The 22,722-nt window shown below is 38.5% G+C and overlaps 1 protein-coding gene across 2 annotated transcripts in view; it reads left to right on the plus strand.

The window, feature by feature from the left end:
• rbms3 (RNA binding motif, single stranded interacting protein) overlaps nucleotides 1-22,402 on the plus strand; it is a 141,248-nt gene extending 118,846 nt beyond the window's left edge. For both annotated transcript variants that reach the window (XM_053493561.1, XM_053493562.1), the window contains exons 9-14: nucleotides 1,304-1,400; nucleotides 3,498-3,548; nucleotides 11,978-12,088; nucleotides 12,177-12,266; nucleotides 14,200-14,327; nucleotides 18,461-22,402. In XM_053493561.1, the coding sequence (XP_053349536.1) occupies nucleotides 1,304-1,400; nucleotides 3,498-3,548; nucleotides 11,978-12,088; nucleotides 12,177-12,266; nucleotides 14,200-14,327; nucleotides 18,461-18,464 (481 nt within the window). In that variant the 3' untranslated portion in view covers nucleotides 18,465-22,402. The remainder of the gene's footprint in view (nucleotides 1-1,303; nucleotides 1,401-3,497; nucleotides 3,549-11,977; nucleotides 12,089-12,176; nucleotides 12,267-14,199; nucleotides 14,328-18,460) is intronic.
• Nucleotides 22,403-22,722: the final 320 nt, after the last annotated feature.

Raw genomic sequence — 22,722 nt, forward strand, 5'->3', positions numbered from 1 at the left:
CCCCGATGCCCGTGATCCTGCCCTCAAGGGAGCCGATCCAGCCCCTCTTCCTCTGCAGACTGACACAGCACTTACCATCTCTCACAAGCACACATATATCCACGGATAAAACACCAGAGATTAGTAACTTAATGTGGAGAAAGAAGAAGAGGATGTATTAATGTGGCTTTAACACCTACCTTAAATCAAAACTGATCTTTTGTTACCTTGTTAGTTTATGGACATATTCTTCATGATGCACTAATATCAATGTTTCTAGTAAACTACATTGACTTTTCTCACCCAAAATTGTCCTCTGATTTTTTGTTCATCATTCGAGGGCACAGAGGAGACAAAAAAAAATCAATCAGTAATATCACTGTGTGCATTTTGTAAGTCCATTTACAACTCAACAGACACTCGCACTATTTTTTCTGAACATTCTGTTTTGCTCAGAGATACAGTACGATACAGGATAAAAAAAAGTACATTATGTTTTTCGCATTATGTTCCAAGTTGTCCTTTACTCACTCAAGGGAGCAAAAAAGAGAAGGTGCTTTAAGTTTTACCGTGGCAGCATTTATAACAGTTCTGCTTTTCTTGTATGTTTAGATCATATATAGCTAATCGCAGCGACCTCTCATAGTCGGTCATGAACTGATTCTGCAGTAATAGTAATGTTCTGGTCTCAATTAGACCTTTCCTATTGTTTAATGGGCCATATCATCTTACTGACAGGAGGCCATAGCCACTAACGCCTAACATAAATAAGAGCTGTGCTGCCGTGGTCTTAAACTAGAATCACATGAGGAAACCGAAGGCACCTACTGAAACAACTGTAGACAAGTGTATCATACAGTACCTCCCTCTATGTTTTTTATTGCTTTGACTGGCCATATGCTCTGATTGGAGTAACATGTGACACACTAGATAGTTGTCCTGTCCTGGGCGTAAGAAGATGAAGCTAAAATCAGACAACATTTCACTCCCAACGCTCCATTACTCTTCCAGCAGGCGCACCAATCAATATAGCATAGCAACAAGCCTACCAAATGAAACATGTCCGCTCAAGGTACACAATGCTAAATAAAGTCATGGCCCATCGCTCCCCAGGCAGATAGCTATAGGGAATCACTGGATCAGCCAGACACATATACATGTCACACTGTAAACCAAGTGCACATGCATACGCATTAAACCTTTAGACATGTAAAGTAAAACGACACCTTGTGCTTTCCCTGCAAATGTATAAAAGCATGCAAGTAATTTTGCGCTGCGTGAGCTACTGTCGTTTTTTATGACTGATATATGGCTGTGTGCGCAGGTTCTACCCTTCTCCATACAGTATCTCCACCAACCGCATGATTGCTCAGACATCAATCACACCGTTCATCGCTGCCTCTCCCGTTTCCACATATCAGGTAAAGTCATATGCTTTAGATTTATTATGTACGTGTGTGTGGTTGTGTGTGTGGAGTCATCACTGCTTTGGGGAATTGTCGACAAGGCAGCACGGTGGAAAAAACAGGGAGGCAGAAACTACAGAAAGCAGATTCAATTTACTTCATTAGTCGGAAAATATTTCACACCGTCTACAGTCAGCTGCGCTTTATATTATTTTCTGTTCCTTTAAAGTAACATTATCACTTTTGTATCAGTTTTAAGGTTACGTAGAAAGATGTGCACAGGACTGTATTTTAATCTGCCCATTCCCTGGAGGATTCTGACTTATCCTGCACACTCTCACAGTTATTTTTGTGTTCCTTTCATCTTTAATAAAAATTTAATTAAAATCCCCGCACTGTGGTATTCCTTCATCACTCGCTCTGTGTGGAAACACGTCTTCTGTGCCATGGTTGCTACGTCACTCCCCAATCCAACTCCACACACTTTGGTGGCTGGCTGGCTGTCACAGCTAGTTTAGAATCTGCAAACTCCAGCTGACAAAGGCCATTCCAGACTCATTACCAGATGCTACTCTGAGGTCAGAGTTGAACATGACGGTTCAAATCCTAGGTCATTATCAGCCTGGAGAAACCTCTGAGGCACTGCAATAGACATGGCATCCTCCACATAAGGAAAACCAGTCACTTGGGAGGGAAGGACAACAGTTTCTGTCTCCGTTCCACAATCAATTTCACCTAAGCCTTGTACATCTGCAACACACATCCGTATATTTACTATTAACATAGTACTACTATGTCTTGCCAAAGCCCTGAATCTGAAAATGTTATTTTTATCCTGTGTATACCTGCTAATTAAAGTGACGCTTTCAATGCATGCTTTTAGGTATATTGAATGGATCCTAAAAACACACACATATTTAAATTTCAAACATGCAAATTATTCGAAAGCCCCAAATGCAATCCGTCTTTTTATTTGATGAGTTAAGAACTCCGATTCAGCTTTGGCCATCAAGGACAGAGGGACAGAGAAAGGGACGGGGAGAGAAAAACAGCAGAAAAAGGAAGAGAGCAAACATTGACTGTGAGTGATGAACATTCCTAATTGATTTGGCTTAAGCTAAACTAAACAGCACAGAGAGGTGAACAAAAAAAAAGGAGCAAAGCCTTTTAGATCCTGGACCTCTTCCTGTCCTCACGGAAAACATGCCTCCTGGTCATGCACACACACACACACACACACACACACACACACACACACACACACTGTGCCCTCCACAGACCCACCTAGTTTAACAGAAAGAACACATTTGATGTTACACTCAAGGGAAGAATAGCTTCTAATTGAGTACAGTGTTATTACATGCAAACGCCCCACCTGGCCTACATTAATGAATATTTAATCACACTGCAGCCAATACAGAGACGACTTCAACTCACAGTGAGAGCTAATCAATGCAAAAGCACCTCTAACTAACAGAAAACGAGGCAACTGTATATCTTCCAGATTTAAATAGAAAAAAGAAAGAGAAATAAGAGAGAGAGAGAGAGAAGGACAGAAGACATGAATCTTTCAGCAGCAAGCTGAGAGACGAGGTGTGTGCTTACACACCTTAGAGAAGCTTGTGCTAGATGATCACACTAGTGCTCCAAGCTGCAGAGCATCCTTACCGAATCTGTCTCAAAGGGTGAACAATGAGCGATGCACATTTAAACACATCGCAGCACGGGCTAAAAACAAATTCAACACCGTAATCCTTGTGTAGATTCAAAGATTTCTCCTGTTCACTAACTCTCCCATTCTGGAAAAAAAAAAAAACAATAGTTGCGTTCGTTGAGGCACAAATGCAATAATAAAGAATATTTAGGCAGGGCTTTATGAGCTGAACAGCGAGGCAGGGGAGATGAAAGTTGAGATTTTGGGCCAGACGGAGCTATGATGATGAAACTGCTGCTGCGCTGCTGTAATTAGGAGACAATATTGCTCCTTGTGGCATTCCGATCCCACTGTAATTATCACGCTGTATTTCTGGCTTCTGCCGTCGCTGAGCTGGGGCTTTCTGAAGTGGGGGAGGAAAAAGAAGGGAAAATGAGGAAATGCTCTTCTCCCAACAGGTGCAGAGTACGTCCTGGATGCCTCACCAACAGTATGTTATGCAACCTACTGTAAGTCCAAACTATTTGTTTCTGTATGTATGTGAGAAAGCGAGTGATTTAGGTGTGTCATTGTGTATGCATGTTTCTGCATGTGTGTGTTTAAGTGCATATGTTTTGTAATGTTGTACAGGGTCAAAAGAAAGAGCACAGGTTTAAGTGATTTACCGGTTATGAGTACTGGTGGGATTTTAAAACTCAGTCCTAATCCTGCCCCCTGGTGGAGAGAGAGAGAGAGAGAGAGAGAGAGAGAGAGAGAGAGAGAGTTGTTTCCTCTGTTGTTTTCTGAGGTCCAGTGTTCGAAGTTTTGCACCATGTCCATTCCCAGCACGTGATTCAACCTCACTCAGTCTCTTTTTTACCCCATTTTCACTGTCACGCGCTTTGTCCTGTTGTTGCATAGACAGTAAGGACGCAGGAAGGGCACCTGCCACTCCAGGCTTGGAAAATTCGTCACACATGCACACACGCAAAAGAAACTCTCTAAAGAAGGTAACTCCAAGCACATGTTTGGAGCCCTGCCCACTGTCTGACTTGTACCTGCACTCTGCTGCACACTAATCTAAGGTCTCAATCCTTCTATCTAACCGGTCTGAGTTAGGATTTTGTTTGTCTTAACCTCTTATGCTCCTGGGTATTTTTTTTTATGAGAGTCCGGAACCACTAGTGATCCCTTGGAGTTTTAGAGGATATTAGCGATGCCTTAAAAGTGTTCGCTCAGCTGCCTCGGGCATTCAGGTTCCATAACCTGCAAAACGAATCAAACACAAAGCATTAGGAAAGGAAGTGAGGGAGGGAGAGAGGGATCAGGAAAGAACAAAATAGAGAGCAGAGGTAGTGCAGCAAAGGACACTTTCAGATATAGAGAAATGTATTTAGTATGTTGAACGTGAACCCTGACACAGGTTCCATCACGGTGTAATGTTGTAATGTTTTTGTCAGGTGTGAACACAGCAATCACGCACAGGTGTGGACCAAAATACAACCTAGCACCTGAAAGATCTGAGAAAAAACCAGCAGCACCTGGGAAAGATTTGAGGCTTTCCATATGCAGACATGTAGACTCTATTGAAAGCACAATGCAATCCTAATTCATTCAAATGATGGAAAGAAAACAAACACATTGCAATAATAAATGTAATAATACGTTATATTGAGGAAGGGATTTATTATTGGAGTATTATAGTTTGCATGTTTTTACATGCAAGTTGGCAAAATGAATGAGTGCCAGAGAACAGGCCAGGAGTTTTAAAGACTTTGGCCAAAGAACATAGAAATTATGGATACATTTCTTTAATATTTTAAAAGCATATAAGCACACTGCCTGAAAAGCCAAAAAAGTCAATTCTTACAACTAAGCTAAGAGTTAAGAGACTTCCCTGGATGGTTGGTATGTTTCAGCTGACAAGTTATTTAACCCTAACTGATACAGTGAAAAGCTTCTCGTTTCTTAAACAACCATGTCAGAAGAACATATCCTGTGGTCATGGCAATGATTTTACTCTGTTTCAGCAAGATCTAATTACTAAACTACTAAAATTGGGTTAAGAACTGTCACATGCATTATTTAAACCTGAAAGGATAGCAAAACCATCATCTTCAAGAAAGAAATGTAGTTGGAAAACCTTTCTGAATGAGCGTGATGGAAGATGACTTAAACATTTAGTAAACTCAAATCATTAAAAAAAAACAATGGTAAAACATACGTATATAGATATGCATGTTAAATAATAAAAATCAAAGCATTTCCACACACACGGTGTGAAGAGAACTCAGGGGATTTGGACTCAACAGCTGTGTAGCCTTAATAAAATCACTTATCAGAAGAATGGACTGTGGAGCATGGAAAAAAGGTTATATGAGTCAAGGTTTACTCTGTTCCATCAGGATAAGAAGAGAGGCGGATGTAGGTACGTGCCCATCGTGTCTAGTGCCTAGTGTTCAATCCTGTGGATGCAGTGTTAGATCTGGCGCTGCTTCTGTTGGTCAGGTCTAGGTTTGGCAATGTTATGTGCCCAAAAAATTAAGTCAGCTGATGATCTGAATATACGGAATGACCAGGCTTTTCTATCAATATATATTTTATTCCTTCCCTGATGGCACAGGTATATGTCAAGATGACAATGCCAGGATACATCTGGCTCAAATTATGTATCAGTGGTTCAGGGAGCATACAGTAATTTTCACACATGGATTGGCCACCACAGCGTCATTGAGAATATTCAGGATGTGCTGGGGAAGACTTTATGTAGTGGTCTGACTCTCGCATCATCAATACAAGATCGTGGAGAGAAATTGATGCAACTCTTGAAGGAAATAAATGTTGTAACCTTGCATAAGCCTATCCAAATGATGTAATCAAAGCAAAAGGCAGTCCAATGAAATATAAAAGTCTGTAGCATATCTTTGGCCAGGGAGTGTATATTATTATTTATGTATTATTTATTACCATGGTCTCTTTATTCGGTTAATTTTCAGCGTTTGTACCCATGCTTGAAGAAATCTTTTTATCCTTTGCCTTATGAGTACCATATATTTATAGCCATGCCCCTTTCACAGGTTTTGCGAAAAAAAAGAAAAAAAAATTGTATTGATGGATTAGCACCCCGTCTAGGGAGTATCGTGCCTCATGCCCCAAGTCTCCTGGAATAGGATCCAGGCCCAACCATGACCCTGTGCAGGATACACCTTGTGTAGTGATTAGCACTGTCATCTCGAACCTCCAGGGATGGGTGTCGAATGTCACCTTTGGTTCTGTATGCATAGCGTTTGTGTGTTCTCCTATGGTTTTTGAATTTTTCTGCCACATTTCAACGACTTAAATAGTACTGTAGGTTGATTGGCACATTGGAAGAACTGCTCATAGTGGATGTATGGAGATGTTATTGTGAGTGTTTGTGTCCGGTAGTGGGTTGGCACGTGGCCTGGGAGAGCATAACATAGGATAAGTGGTATAGAGAAAGGATGCATGGTTAATGCCCATGGGCAAGCCATTCCAAACATATTTATGGTGTATAATTAAATATATACATAAATAGTTTTTAATTTATTTATTATGTTTAGATTGGGTTTTATTTGCTGATGTTTTTAAACTATTTTCCTGATGATATTTCTATTTTTTTTAGTTTACCATATTGGCAGCCTTATTGTTTTTGTTGTTGTTGTTGTGGCCTTCCATTTTTTTTTTCGACAATGAAACCATAGGACTTGCCAACATCTGCAGACCATGCTTGGTAAAAACACACTCGGAGAAAACACTTCAGAGTCATACAGTCTGAAAGACAGAGGATCCAAGAGGCCAATGGCTGAAAATCTGTCTCTATTAAACCATCTATCTAGATAATGATATTTCAGGAGATGTGTCAGATTTGGGTGTTGTCCTCAGGGTGATAATGTGTAAACATGTTTTATAGCTGAGTCTTCTTGCCCGATTTTTTGGCAGCGCATCAGATGAGACTTAATTCACCAAGGAAAAAAAGAAAAAAGCAAACTTCCATCGAGAGGACGTTAGAGTCAGAGCAGCACAATCCTGAGAAGCGCCCACGACAGAGAGAAACTTTTGATTTGTTGTTCCCATAAGAACAGAATGCAGACGGTTTAAAGCATTTGAGGAAAGGAAGGCAAGGTAACAAGAGTGTAGCTCTGCATTTGGCACCTTGTTACCGTGGAGACACGTGACCATAGCGACCGGAGATGAGGACTGAAGCAAATCAGCAAACAATAGAGGCTGTCTCAGCACTGTGTGTGTGTGTGTGTGTGTGTGTGTGTGTGTGTGTGTGTGTGTGTGTGTGTGTGTGTGTGTGTGTGTGTGTGTGTGTGTACTGTATATTATTAAAAATTGTGTTTGATACATCAATTAATAGCCAAAGTGGTATATCACATTTTTATATGAGCGTACAATATTTTATCATATATACAAAAAGAAAGTCGTCCCATGCATCCCTGTTCAATTCTCAAAGCAATCTCTCTGTCTCTCACACACACACACACACACACACACACTTTCTACATGTTATCCAAAGGAAGAATGCCTATGTGAATAGTTCCAAATCCCTCTCAGGAAATGAACATTAACAAATCACCAACAAAGTGCATTATTGCAAAGCCGCTTGGAGCGGAACGGCCACTGAGTGGAAGAGAAAGGAAACGAGACCCTTCCGTAAATCATTTTCAGTCACAGCCATTTGTTGAGACAAAGGAACAAATGTTTGAATAAAGATTTAGTGCTTTTATCTCTGCTCCATCGTGGCTCCATTCTCCCGAACATGCTGTGTTGGCAGGGTTTGACAAGGTAGTACGCTTTGGCAGTTACTGTAATGAGTGTGTGTGTGTGTGTGTGTGTGTGTGTGTGTGTGTGTGTGTGTGTGTGTGTTGGTGTTTGAAAGAGACATTATATGTCTTTTCCAATATAAAATAAAAAATAATTTGATAATTAATACATAATATCCCTTATTATATATTATTAACCAATTCTTGGTTAAGCTCCAGCTCCACCACAGCTCTAATTAGGATGAAGAGATAAAGATGATGATAAATATTTCCTGAGTAAATGCCTGTACGTACTGTAGCAATCATACATTGATGTGAAACATCCTCTCTGGAAGTTTGTTTTTCCTCTGTATTGATGCCTCTGAGGGACAAACAAGGCCACTTCCCTTTCCTCCTGGCATCGGCTTCGCTTCCTGTGATGTCACTGGAGACGGGTTTCATCCTAGTTTATATCAAGGGCTCAGAGTCAAGATGATAAATATTTTTTGACATCAAGGAGTCAGTTTCAGGTCATTATCCTTCATTTTGAAAGGGAATGTTTCAGCTGCTGTCTGAGAGAAGCGAAAAGCAAAAACAAAACAAAAAAAAAAAAAGCAAAGGAGCGAGACAGTCCCTCTGTTCTGCAGAATCGCTCTCTCGCTGTCTGCATACATGCCCTATGGGGAAATGTATTAATTGAAGCACACACACACACACACACACAGGCACAACACATGCAGAGTTTAATCATCTGTCTGTGTCTCTCACTGATACGACTGTAAATGAGAGTGGAGAATTATTCAGCGGCAATCTCTTTCTCCTTCTCTCATTATGGGAGTGTGTTGGAGGTGGGGGAGCTCGTAGCTGGAGGCCCTGGGCGTAGCAGAGATGATAGGAACAGCTCGAGCAGTTTAGTTCTGACGGATAGGATAAAGACAGAGCTCCTCTGACGCCGAGTGTCTGTACGGTTTATTCTTTAAACAGACTTACTGACAGTACAAGCACCGCTGAGCTGCACACACACTGAGACAGACACAGAGTCTGAGTGCACTTTTAGCCTGCCTGTGTGTCTATGAGAGAGAAAGCATCTTGTTTTTTTTGTTTTATTTTTTAATGTGTGCGTGTGTGTGTGTGTGAAATGATTCTCAAAGCAACACTCAACTTGAAAATAATACTGCTTCTAAATGCTACATGAAAGTTTGTAAGAGCTAATTGCATTGCAGATACAAGATTTTCTCTTAACCGATCCCCGTATAGCGTCCGCCACGCTACATTATTTGTGAGAAATATTCGTTTATAGCTTCCTAATCATCAAGATGTGACATTTAAATTTACTACTGTCACAGGATGGTCATGACTTGGTCACTCACTCATCGTCATTACCGCTTTATCCTGTATTCAGGGTCGAGGGGGCCTAAGTCTCCCAGGAGACTTAGGGCACAAGGCAGGGTACACCCTGGACATGGTGCAGGGAACACACACACACACATTCACACACTACGGGCAATTTGGGAACGCCAATTAGCCTAACCTGCATATCTTTGGACTGTGGGAGGAAACCAGAGTACGCGAATGAAACCCACCAAACACGGGGAAAACATGCAAACTCCATGCACACAGAGACGGGAATCGAGTCTGGCCGGGAATCGAACCCAGACCCTGGAGGTGCAAGGCGACAGTGATGATTTGTTCAGCACAGTCGCAAAAAAAAGAGGAGAACAGGCAGGTTTTGGTTGGGTTGATATTATACAATAGGTGTAAGGGTTTGTATGTTTAATTCAAGTTGTTTAGTAAAGAACGTTTAGTGTGGAGTGTGTTATGATCCGAATATATACAGTTAACTTTATCTAGTGCTGCTTTAGTGCTGGATTTAATAGAGAAGATCGGTTGTTTTAAATTGAAGAGACGGGGAACTTTCAAAAGATTCAAATATCACTTCAATGTGAAAAATCAGATGAACAAGTTTGTTTAAAATATAATGTAGCACTATGTCCATTTGAGATAAAACACTCAGGTCTAGACTTTCAGCTTTAATTCAAGGTGTTTGACAAAAGCGTGGCATGAACCATTTAGGAATCACACTCATTTCCATTCACACACACACACACACACTTGGAGGGGGTCATAAATAATGGAACATAAGAGAAAATACCAAAACATGGCTGCGTACTGTTACATCTGTGAGAATATGAATAATAATTATAATAAGAAGAAGAATTAATAGTGAAAAATAAATAAAATCCTTAAAGTTAAAGGTAGAGAATAATTTGTACATCCAGACAATTCTGACTTTCCCACTTAAAGAGATGGAAGACACACTTGGAGACAAACTGGATTTTAATATCTTACTTGAGCAAATCAAAACATGTGAAGCAACAATAAGCAGACAATGGCCAGGCGAGGTGCAAAGTTAACGGAGCTAAACAATAATGAAAGTCATAGAAAACCAGTAATCGGATCATGAATCAAGTAAGCAAACACACTTAATTTCAACTGGTAAATGAACAGCACAGAACATATACTTCATTTTGGGTGTGTGCAATGACAATCCTTTTATACAAGGCTACATAGTGATTAAGTAAGTCCTGGTGCTGGAGAGAGAGTGTGTGTATGGGAGGCCTTGTTTGTAATATGTAATGTAAAAGAGTAGAAGAATTAAGTCTATTTTAATGTCAAATTAGCCAGGGGTAGCTCAGTGGTTAAGGTATTGGACTACGGTTCGAGAGATCCCAGGTTCAAACCCACAACCACCAAGTTGACACTGTTGGGCCCTTGAGCAAGGCCCTTGACCCTCAATTGCTCAGATGTGTAATGAGACAAAAATGTAAGTCGCTCTGGATAAGAGCGTCTGCCAAATGCCTAAATGCAAATTATTAAAAAATGGTTTTCGTCTTTGTCCCAATTTTAATCCATCATCAAGCCATAAATTTTTAGCAATAGGAAAAAACACAGGAAAATCACAGATAGCAACAACCGTATGTAAGCATTATACTGTACAGTAAGTAACAGGTTTGCTGATCAAACATCTGCTCTTTAAAATTGATATGTAAAGACGATGGGTGTATAAATGACGATGGGTGTATAAATGTTGCCCAGGGTCTACTCTGGGCCAATTCTGCTTTAGAGTAAATGGTGAGAGCAGATTGTAAGGCAGTATATGACCTCATTTTGCCCTAAGGCAACATATGACAAAAGCTTGAAGAAACAGGAGCTTCTTTTATGTTTCTGCATGAATAAAGATGAAGTCAAATGGCAACCATGCTGCTTATACTCATCCCTTTCCATGATATGATGATGGTTCTTTCCCATACTTGTCATTCAGTGCAGGTTGCAAGTATGGGAAGTGTTATGTTCTAAAGTACAAAAAATGTAATTAGTTACTGTTCTTGCTGATCAAAACCATCCACTTCTGACGCAGTGACTTAAAAGTTAAAATTTACAAACAAAATCAGAGTTGTAAAAGAGTTGCAGTCAATTCCCAAATAACACCCCAACTATGCTCAAGCTACTCCCGGAAAATAACCTGAGTAACACACATGATGAAACTATTTTGATCAGATATAGAGCAGGCCAACTCAAAAACGTCCAATAACACATGTTTTAGTCAGCACTGTGGTTACTCCAGACACGATCTGGATCTGGCCAGACTTCAGGAAAGTACTACTTTTTTTGACAAAGTACCTGACCGAGAATCCCTTTGGACTTATTAATCGTAATCAAGACATGAGTGTGGGTTGCGTTGCTACACATGATGTTCACTCACGCAACGGAACGCAGTTGAGATCTTAGATGAGCAGTTCAGAATGGCAGGAGCTCGCACCCCCTTTTACCTCACATGTGTTAACACTCATAAAGCAACGTGGTTGAAACGTAAACATAGCTGCAGTTTGTGCGAACCCCAGCACTAAGTGAGTAATGCATCATCTCTGAAGAAGTATGCGTGACACACATTTGGATCACATTATTTCATTTGTTGAAGTGGAACAACACATGTCTGGCCCCCATAATAGGGCCCAGCTGGAGTGATTCGGATCATTCCATTGTATGACACAGAAAGAACGAGAGAGAGAAAGAGAGAGAGAGAGAGAGAGAGAGAAAGAATTTGTGAATGTGTATGAGATTGCGTATGTGTATGTGTATGTGACCTGTGATTGTTTTTGTTTCTATGTGTGTGTGTTTCTGCCCACCCACAGGGTGCTGTGATTACGCCAGCCATGGACCACACCATATCCATGCAGCCAGCCAACATGATGGGGCCCCTCACCCAGCAGATGAACCATCTGTCCCTCGGCACCACTGGCACTGTGAGTAACCCTCTCAATCCAGTAAACTCTCTGATAAACTGTTCTGACTGGAGGCTGAGCAGAGTGGCTTTTCTTACTCTGTTTCCAGTACATGACAGCGGCAGCTGCTGCAGCTCCTATGCAGGGAACCTACATTCCCCAGTACACTGCAGTGCCTGCCTCAGCCATCTCAGTGGAGGTAAGATGGCCCTTCATTTTACATACTGTGTACTCTTTACTCCACTCGACTGCAAAATACTTGACATTACCAATTTCCTGGCAGCAGTGGCATTTTTGTGTTTGTCACAACTTCCGCTTCAAGATTTGCACCACAGTGACATCTTTGGCATTAGCAGTTAGACATGTCTCAGCTGAGCAAAGTGCTTAGATGGAATATACTACTTTAATGGATCTACAAACTAAACCATTTTTTGACATTTCCGCCAATTTATTGTCAATAAGACTGATTTGTGCTTTGATCTACATCTCCTGATAGTGATGCATGCTCATACAATCTGAAATGGCTCAATAAAAAGGACAGCACCCAGAGGTTTGGGGAAAAAATAACTAGTTTCTGATAAATATGATAACTGATGATAATATCCTATTTAAGAGCTATTATGTTACAAAAGCAGTATATGTTTTAAATAATATGCCACAAATCAGCAAAAAAAACAGTGATGAATACTGAATAAAAGATAAGATTATCAAAAAATAAACAACAATGTCGTGTAATGTGGCCCTGATATAAATGCCAACAATCGCACATTTTACTTATTTTAACGAACACTACATCTTTCTTTTATTTGCGCAAATTAATAAGACAAAAATGCAGCTGTACAATGTCACTGGAACCTCCTTCCAAAAATGTTAAATAAACTTTGTGGTAGCAATGATTATACATAAACACCACATGCCACAGTCCTGCTGTGCGATAACAGCAGTTAATAAGAGTATGAGACAAACGTTTTGGAAGTTGAGGCACGAACAATCAGATGAGAAATCACGAGAAAGCCATTTCTTATACTTTGTGCATTCAGAAAATAGAAGGCTAGCTAATAGTGCTCTGCCAAGGACATAAAGACTTTTTTGGCTGTAAGAGCTAAAGTACTAAAAATAATCTTTTGTTATGTGCTTTTGTTTCATGATTGTTCAAATCCATGAAACTTTAGAAAGGCACTCCATAAAGATGCTCATGTTCAGAGATTGCCAAATTATGTCAAAACAGCTCTCTTGCTTATTTCTGGGATCAGGTGCTCTTTAGCAGGGAACGCTCTGGGTGAGAGACTGTGCAATATCTGAGCATCAAGTGCAAACTGTTAAAGAAAGAAGACAACAGATCTCAAGAACTCTCAATGTCTCTACAGTATGATTTTGAAAATCATGGAGTGTATAGTAGGACGCTCTGATTCACCCACCCACCAGAACCGAGCTTAATAAGGACCAGCTGAATTAGAGCTGATCCAGAACATTACTTAATCAGCAGTAGTCTTGCAAATTATCTGACAGACAGTCCCCTTGAAAACATTAATCATAATCAGGATGAGACATGAATGTGTGTCATTGCAGAATACCACTATCAAGGATTCTGAGATGTCTGTAATTACACGATTTACTAAAGTAAAAATACAGACATCTGTTTAAAGCAAGGCTGTTCAGGGCTATTGTCCAGCATAGTTTAGGGATTTCTTTTGCTTTAACTCAGCTGATTCAATAAATTTGTTAATTGCCAGCTTCAATGGGTGTGTTTAAGTGTTGGCGAATATCAAACTGTGCTGAAAACTGGCACTTTAAGACTTGATTTAAACAGCCCTGGTTTAAATTGTCCTTACCCCCCCCCCCCCCCCCCCCCCTCCCCCCCCCAAAAAAAAAAAAAAAAAACTCATGCTAGACTGGTAATATTATGGTCATCAAGTCTTTAGGAAATCAGGGTTATTGGCCGAATGATAAAATATGCTAACCGTGTAATCAGACTACATCAGCTTCTCTTAAATCTTATTTTAAAATAGGTATAGACTGATTTCTTTCAGGCAGTGAAGTAATAAGTGGACATGCCTAAATAAAGTAAGATATCATTGTTATGATTTTGGTAACATGATTCACAGAGATATGCCCATATCCCTACCTCTCAGGGTGTAGTGACAGAGGCTTCTCCGCAGAGCGTTCCTCCCTCTTCCCAGGATGCCAGCGGTCAGCAGCAGACCCTCTGTGTGGATGGAACAGCTGATCATGCACCCACTTACTCCTACCAGCCTGCTAAGTGAGACCCTTTAAACAATATCTACCTACACACATGTAAAACAGTGCATGACTGTGCTGTCTAGAGCCATGGGCTGGTGATGATCATACATTTCTATATCAGTCAGGCTCGAAGTGTAGACAGTGCACTGGTGAACATTTGAACGGAGTAGCATGTGACTTAAAAGATGTCTGATATATTATTGAAATTTCCCACAACTCACCAAACAACAGCCAACCACCTAATTAGTAGAGAGTAGTTCCCACATTAACGGAATGCAATAGCTGTCCATGTGAAATGCCTGCTTGCCTTCGGTTTTAATAAAGGTTATAAAAGATCTCATATTATAGACATTATTTCTTTAGTGATGATAAAGATAATGCATAAGGCATATATGTCTTTGTAGATTAGTTAACTTTGTAGCCAAATAAGACTACAAATAGGCTTTCTTTTTATAAGATATAATATAGCATGCTGTTTCTATGTCAGCACAATCATAATATGATTAATTCTGGTATGTTATGTTGCTTGATCACATTTTTGTGGTCATAAATTAAGGCACTGGGTCAAACATTATAAATTTATTGTGACATCAAAATCTCTATAATGCAGTCCTTTGTAAATCCATGTTGGTCCAAAAATGTGTGAGGATTAATACCTCATAATACAAGGATATGATTTGTACCTATGAGAGTATTTTCTCAGTATGCCAAAGCCATGATTTCACTGCCTGCTTCATGCCTGAAAAGCTGGCCTCTTAGGAATTCCTTTAATGACCCAAACATGTGAGCTTTGAACCAAGTCAGGACTATATGGGAATGTGGCATTAACTTCCAGCTAAGTTCCTGTAACTTGCTGCACTGTGGCTTAGTGGTTAGCACTGTTGCACCTCCAGGGTCCAGGTTCCATCTCAAGGTGCTTGTGCATGGAGTTTGCATGTTCTCCCCAGTTGCCTGCAGGTACTCCAGTTTTCCAGTAAAGTGCAAGTTCTGTTTATGAATGATAACAGTTGAATGAGTAAGTGAGTGATGACAATGAATGTGTACAGTTCCCACAGTCCCACTCCTCTTTAGCAAGTTGGCAAAAAGTTATCTGTGGTTTTTTTAAGCATCAGGCATTCCACTCATTGAACGTTCACAGGAGATATAGCAGTGGGCTCCGAGCCACCTTGGCCAGGATCCTCATTTACAGACATACAGCCTTCTTTCAAACGTTTGTACTATTCAAATTGTGTAAATGTAAATGTCAATTCATTTTACATCTTTGATAATGAGAAATTTCATGACAAGTTTCTATTTGACTTGAAGACATCCCATTGGACCACTTCAGAATAAATCTGCCTCTTCACCCAAACGATAGCAAAATATAACAATTCTTTTATGAAAAAACTTTGTCACACATGGGCTTCTATTTTAGCCAGCATTTCAATCCATACCAGCTGTTAGACACAAGGTAAAACCGCATTTACATCTGTGCTGCTACATTATTTTAAGTGTGTAAATATACATGAAACCTCAGAAGAAATCAATTGAAACAAATTCTGAATAAAAATAAATATTATTTATAAAATAATCAATAATCAATCAGACATGGTAAGTTTACTTCTTTAGTGTTTTTGCTGTCTTTTCTCTTTCTCTGGATGCTTGTGCCAACATTAATGACTATATACAAACCATAGATAAACAAAATACATGTGACTTTCAGTAGATATGGAAACAAAAAGGCAAAAAGTCTCAAATTATATATTTTCCTTTAATTTCACATACACACACACAGTTCAAATACATGTATTTTACACCATATAATCGTTCAATTATGTGGCACAAAGTAATTAAAATGGACATGATATGGGTCATGATAAAAAAAAAAACCTGACAGCAATTATCTTTCACAGTTACATATAAATAATGTGTGAAGTGGGATCAAACAGTGAGAAATAAAGAAGATGGTTATGTTACAGTAACACTTAAGTTTTGTAATATAGTTACAAGAGATTAAAAAAATATATTAAAGAAATGCCAAATCACTATAACACAATACTTTACTTGATTTTTTTTATTTATTATTAGATAATGTCTGGCTAACAGCTGGAAGAATGTATGTAGTTTATTCCATTTCACACTTTTTTAAATGTTTTTGAGTTGCAATTGATACCTACTTCACATGTTCTTTACACCTATCCATTGTAATGTGTCACACACATTAGTAGTGCATAATTAACACCTCTTAAGATATGAAAATCAAAGTAAATATATATTGTACATGATGCATTTTCTTACTTGTGCATTAAAGCATTATGTGTACAATATATTTAAAAAAAAAAGTTTATGGACAGTTTTGCCTTACACTAACACTACAGCTGTATATATAGTGATTTAAAAAAAAGAAAAGCTGTGATAACATGCATAAAACCTAATGCGGTGGCAAATAAAGTCTGTCTGATAAAAAAAAAAAAAAAAAAAACTACAGGATTAAAAAGATTTATTTGAATAAAAGAGGGCCCAAGATGCATAAATTCACCTCCTCAACATGCGTGTGTCTTCACACCTTTTGCTCTACACCAAGTCCGTCTAAGATCAGTTTAAACCTTACATATTCACTAATAATGGAAGCACTGAAATAGAAAACTGTAAATCTTTATTTTAAAGATTTGATTTGTGGTAACTATAAGGGTTTGCAAATCCCAACACTCTTTTCTAAATAATAATACATTTTAATTTCGTGCTAACTGCCACCACCAATGCCAGTCATTGTCATCTTGTAGATCTCTAGTCTCTACTATACTGTAAGTCAGCACAACTAAAATGTGCTGCTGCATTAGATTCAGGAATTTAGATTAAATATTTGTTAGCTCTACTGTATAAAAACAAATTACTGTAAAATAACAAATCCCATTGCTTCCAGTTTACAGTTGCACTGTCAGCTCTATAACAACACAAATATAAGTTTTTAATGTAATTTACGTTTTCTTACTGTGGGGACTAATATCTACCTTGTTAATAATAACTGCCTTATTTTAATAAAATGTCAGGAAAGGTTGTGTGCTGTTAATAGGTTATATTTGTATTTTTTTATAAACTATAAAATAACCTCAAATTAAATTTACAATGCTCTAATCACACTGCTGTTTAAGAGGCTAAGCAAGCTCTTGGCTAGCTAACAGTGTGAGCTAGCATTAGCTAATGTGGCTTGAGCTTTAGAGCTTGTTCCGCCAATTTTAGCAACCTGACCTAATGAAACATTATCTGAAATGTCAATAGTTCAGTACTCGAGACAAAACAATATGGGGCACTGTTAATTCCAAGAGATTAGCGCAACCTTACCTTTTGGATGAACTCAGTGTGGACTCAAGCAGTAAAGCAGAACCAAAGCTGCAGTCCAAAAATAGCTAGTCACGTCTTGGTTTTCAGAAATCTGCAGTTTCCTTATTAAAAAGGTGTAACCGAACAGAAATATTACCCTACAATCATCAATAAGATACCGTGTTAATGAATAATGACTAAACCTGTAAATTCATAGAAGTGTCTATTTCCACAGTTACAGTTACAGAGTATTTACAAAAAATACTGTTTAATGCTGATAAATAACAATGATCTACTATTACCTGTACAGTTACTGTTCTTTTACATGTGAGGCATGACTGATTAACAATATTCTAGAATTTTATGACATACAGTAAGATACTGTCATGAATCTATTGTAATTATACAGTAGTTTATTACAGTGTTCTCCTGTGGTGGATATTTTTTATGAAAATATGACTCTGAGCATCTCTGAAGAATGGAGAGTGAGAAAAGAAGCTCTCGTGTTCTTGTATTTGGAGTTAACTGAGAAGCCTAATCTTTGTCTTTACCTTAGGTAATTTAAACATTTTCCCTTATTAAATGCTATTGTAAGCATGTTGTTGGTGTCAGCTCAGCACACAACTTCTAATTTCTCAAGGGAATGGCAGAAATTCAAAAACAGGCAACAAATTTTCACCTTACTTGCTTAGCACATTCTGAGTTTTAAGATTAAATGGGTGTGTGAGTGGTGATGCAATTAATGTCTTATGTTCTAGCTGCTTAACTTAACCATTTCTTTTTCTCTCTCTTTTATCCATCGGTGGCTGCTTCATCCATCGCTGCTGCTCTTCCTGTTCCATGTATGATCAGATAACAAGAGGAGGAGGAGGGGGTGTTTGGGTGACTGCGTTGCCTTGAGATTGGGGGACTGTGCTGAAGACAAAAAGAAAGACTGAGCAGAAGATGTTTGGGTCCACCTTTGCACAAGCACCAAACAAAAGAGAAAATTTATCAGACATCTGCGCAGAGCAAGAGAAGCCAGTGTAAGCCTACATCACGGTCAGAGAGGAGAGAGATATGCAGTCGTGGAGTTAGAGTTTTACCGGATATCTACAACTTTACAAGACATTTTTCTTCATGAAGTGTTGAATTTCAAGTACAAAGTACAAAGTTTTCCAGTTCTTTTCTGAATGTGCAGGTAGGTTTTCAGCTATGGTGAGTTTTCTATTAGAGGAAGCATGAAAGAGAGATGAGAGTGAAAAAAGAAGTCTTCCTCAGATTCTAAGCTACTTTTACTTTAATTTTTTTTATGAGTTATATTTTAGTTTTCTAGAGAATATCAATGTTTATCATCTTTGTTGCCTTAATTTTGAGAAACGTCTAAGACTTTTTCCAAACTGACCGTCTTGTTGCAAAAAAAAAAAAGTCATCAAAAAACATAAAAAAAACAAACAAACAAAAATTAAAAAAATAAAAAATAAAAAATGAAAAGCAAAAAAAAAAAAGCTGTCTGAAAGAACAAATGGAGCAGGGGCGGGGGGGGGTACTATCATATTACCTGTACAGAGGAATGAGAAAGGGTCTTGTGAAGACATTTTAAATTATCAATGGCGACTTTGTGTTTAAAAGAAAGGACAGTTGACATATATTGATGTGTTTAAAGAGAGTTTCTTTTTTTAGCAAAAAAGAAAAACAAAACAAAAGAAAATGTTAAAATCCTGCATCCTGGGAAATGCAGTTTATTGTGTAGTGGAGATCATTTTTAATGGCATTATTGTTTTTATCTGCAATATTTTTATGAGCTTTAAGGTGTTTTCAGCCTGCTTTGCTTGTTTCATTGCAACAAAAAAAAAATCAAAAATTAAAACCAGGAAAAAAAAAATACTGGCAGTGCAAAAGTACGTAGATAGGAGCTTTTGAATTAAAATAAAGCAAATGTGTGCAAAAAGCAATAGTAATAGGAAATTGTTGACAATTTCTTTAGTCTTTCTTAGCTGTGGATCAAATGCAGCCCATTGATGGCATATTTTATACCAAAGATGAAGAAACCCCGTAGAGACAGTGGAGTAGACTTTTTTCTTTCTACTTGATTTTTAATATTCTAGTCTTTGTGTCTCATGAATATTTGTTTGACCTTGATGGCCAGACAAGTACTTGCATTTGGGGTGGGTTCTGGGGTTCAACTTCCTTCCTCTGCTGCAGATTTCCTACCACTCACTCAGACAGAGAGGGCAATACTCCTAGACTGCATGCGTTGTATTAAGTGTGGTGTCTCCCCAGCAGATGGCATCAGAGAAACTGCAAAAAGGAAAGTTCTCTGACTCTCAGCTCTGACTCTCTGTACATCTCTGTTACAGCACCTACAGGTCACTGACTCAATGTCTCTTAGTGTTACATATCCAACATGGCTCCTCTGATTCAGCTTTTCTGAAAGGACAAGCTTTCATGAAATGTTTTTAAGTGTTTCACGTCCTCAGTGTTACAAACATGTCATAGCCTTTGCCAAAATTCAAGTAGTCACATGTGTGTATTTAAACTCTTTTGCAGTTTGCTACCTCAGTCTTAAGCAGTTCTACTCTAAGGAAACAGGAAGCTAAATATGTTATGGAAACGGTTTGGAACGCATACTGGGAGTGATCTACCTGAAAGGCCGTATGATAAAGCTCAACAAAATTTCCTCTCGTGCCATAGTTTTTCCTGGATGCGCTCACGGACACGTTTCGCTGTACAAAATATTCACAATCGTATCTGTTGAAAAATCTAGAGCTGGTAAAAAAAAAAAAAAAAAAAAAAGTGATTTTGTCAACATGGGATCAGGTGGTTACTCCAGTGCCTTGTCAAAAAAAAAAAGCAATGAAGAGCTAAGTCTTAATAAGAATGAGACAGACCAGGCAAGACATGCTATCTGTTTAAGCTACATATGCTAGCTCTCACCTCATTCTTAGCCAGGAAGAATAAGTTTGCAAGGAAATCTAAACCATAGGAGTCATGTTAGAAATAAAAATGTTTAGCTGTTATCCATAAATCACTAATCGACCAATCATCAGTAATCATTTCTTTGCTCAACTTGAAGTTTAAATACACATAGTGACATTTCTGCTGTTAGTGATGTGCTTTGTATGCTACACATTGTTTAACCATTGCTTCATGGTCAGTTATTTTGAGTGTTATTCCAATATAGCTTGCTCCATAATGATGCTGACTATTCTGAATCGACGACTTGAGATATTTGCCACACCAACTCCATGCTAGTTTGTAAATCTGCATGAATAGTTTCTTAATCCTCATTTCTCATCATGGTCTCTTCACATAGGGCATCTCTGGGTGCTAACCAGTTTCCTCCTCAGCACGTACTGGCTAACATCCTGTACAAATGAGCCGCTATAGGTCAGGGTATAAGTAACGCTGGTGACTTGTAGTGAAGATTCTTCTGTGTGTTCCCTTTTATATGTTGCTAAAGCAAACTGGTAGCTGCTGATACCATAGAATTAGATTTCTACTGCCATGAATGAAACATTCTTTTACAGTGATGTAATTAAACTATGTGGATGCTAGGGTGGGTGGGGGACTGGACAAGGACTTTTTTTTTCTTCTTCTTCTTCTTCTTCTTCTTCTTTTTGTCTTTGGAATAATGAGTATAATGGAACAGGTGTGATGAATATGAAAGCCTCTTTGCCACGTGTCCTGATAAATGGGCTTTAGTGTGTAACCAATCAAGGAAAGCTCTGTTACAGTATGGAGGTCGAGCTTGCAACACATTTCCATTTCTATCAATGAAACAAAAATCTGTTTCTTTTTTACTGTGCTTTTGGAACATTCATTTTATCATGTAATTGCTGCTAAAAAAAGCATTCAGTGTTGGAGAGCTACAGTGGCAGATGGGAGGCGAATAAAAGACTGACTGCTGCTTTGATAAGGACCAGAGCGTTAGCAGAGCAGCTACATTCACACCATGGAAGGGGTCCAAACGCCTCCTGTATAGCAGAGTATATAAACTACAGAGACAGTGGGAGCTGCTCTGAATGGTGGAACTAAACTCTCATTTTGTTGCTGCGTTACAGCCTACAGTAATTAAACTGTGCTCTTCCATTTCTAATGGGATTTTCACACTGTAAAATTCAACAGCAAGCCGAATTAAACTGTTCACCTACAGCAAAAAAGTTACATTTACCTTGAGGAGCAAATTTTGATGACATAAGCATGAAGCACTTAAAGAGGAATAATACAATATCGATAATTAAATCCGAAAACTTTATATAAACACGGTTGAGTTATTGTTCGCAGTGTTCAGTCTTTGCGAAAAAAAGAATTACAATGCAATGGACTTGAAACCTCAACATTACAAACCACAAACACAACATATTTTATTAGCTACTAAGATTCCCATGTTGTGTTTTCACATTTAATTGGTTGTCAAATATAATTAAGTAAGAAATCTTACTGACCAATCAATCCTGTGGCTTTAAAAACAAGGAAGGTCATAATGCTTCAGCACAGAAGCTCTTCACTATAATGTACCAAATTCAGCCAAAACAGCAAAACCTCTGTGAAAAATTAACTTATTTGAGAGGAAATGGAAAACTATTTATGGAAAACTTTTTTTTAACTGTAGATGTGTTGATGAAAAGATTATGGAAGTGAATCGATTCTAGGATGCTATTTTTTTTCATGCTGCACATTCATGCCTCCCGTGTGTTCGAGTAGTGATCCTGAGAGTTTCTGTAAATCAGTGGATGTTGAGTTTAAACTTCTGTTTATTATTATGAGTTATTATTTCAATGAAGCTTTCAATAAAAAAAGGTTAAAATCTCATTTGTGTGTTTGCTTTTTTTATTGTTATTTCACAATGGAAGACATTTAAGAATACACACAAGAGATCGCAACACAACAAATAATGAGTACTCAAGGGCCTAGATACTGCATGTAGTTTCAAAAGGAGGCCAGCGGAGGGGACCATAGATGCATAAATGATATGCTACATATGTGCAGCTTATGCTCAAACATACAGTATTGACTAGTGGAGATATGCCAAGGAGCTTTCTAATATACACAAAATGTGGCTGATATACAGGGAAAATATTTCATACATTCCACTACACTCAATGCAGGGTATGGAAATACAGAGATGGAAA

The sequence above is a fragment of the Clarias gariepinus genome, chromosome 4 (genome assembly GCF_024256425.1).
Source record: "Clarias gariepinus isolate MV-2021 ecotype Netherlands chromosome 4, CGAR_prim_01v2, whole genome shotgun sequence".
Taxonomy (NCBI): domain Eukaryota; kingdom Metazoa; phylum Chordata; class Actinopteri; order Siluriformes; family Clariidae; genus Clarias; species Clarias gariepinus.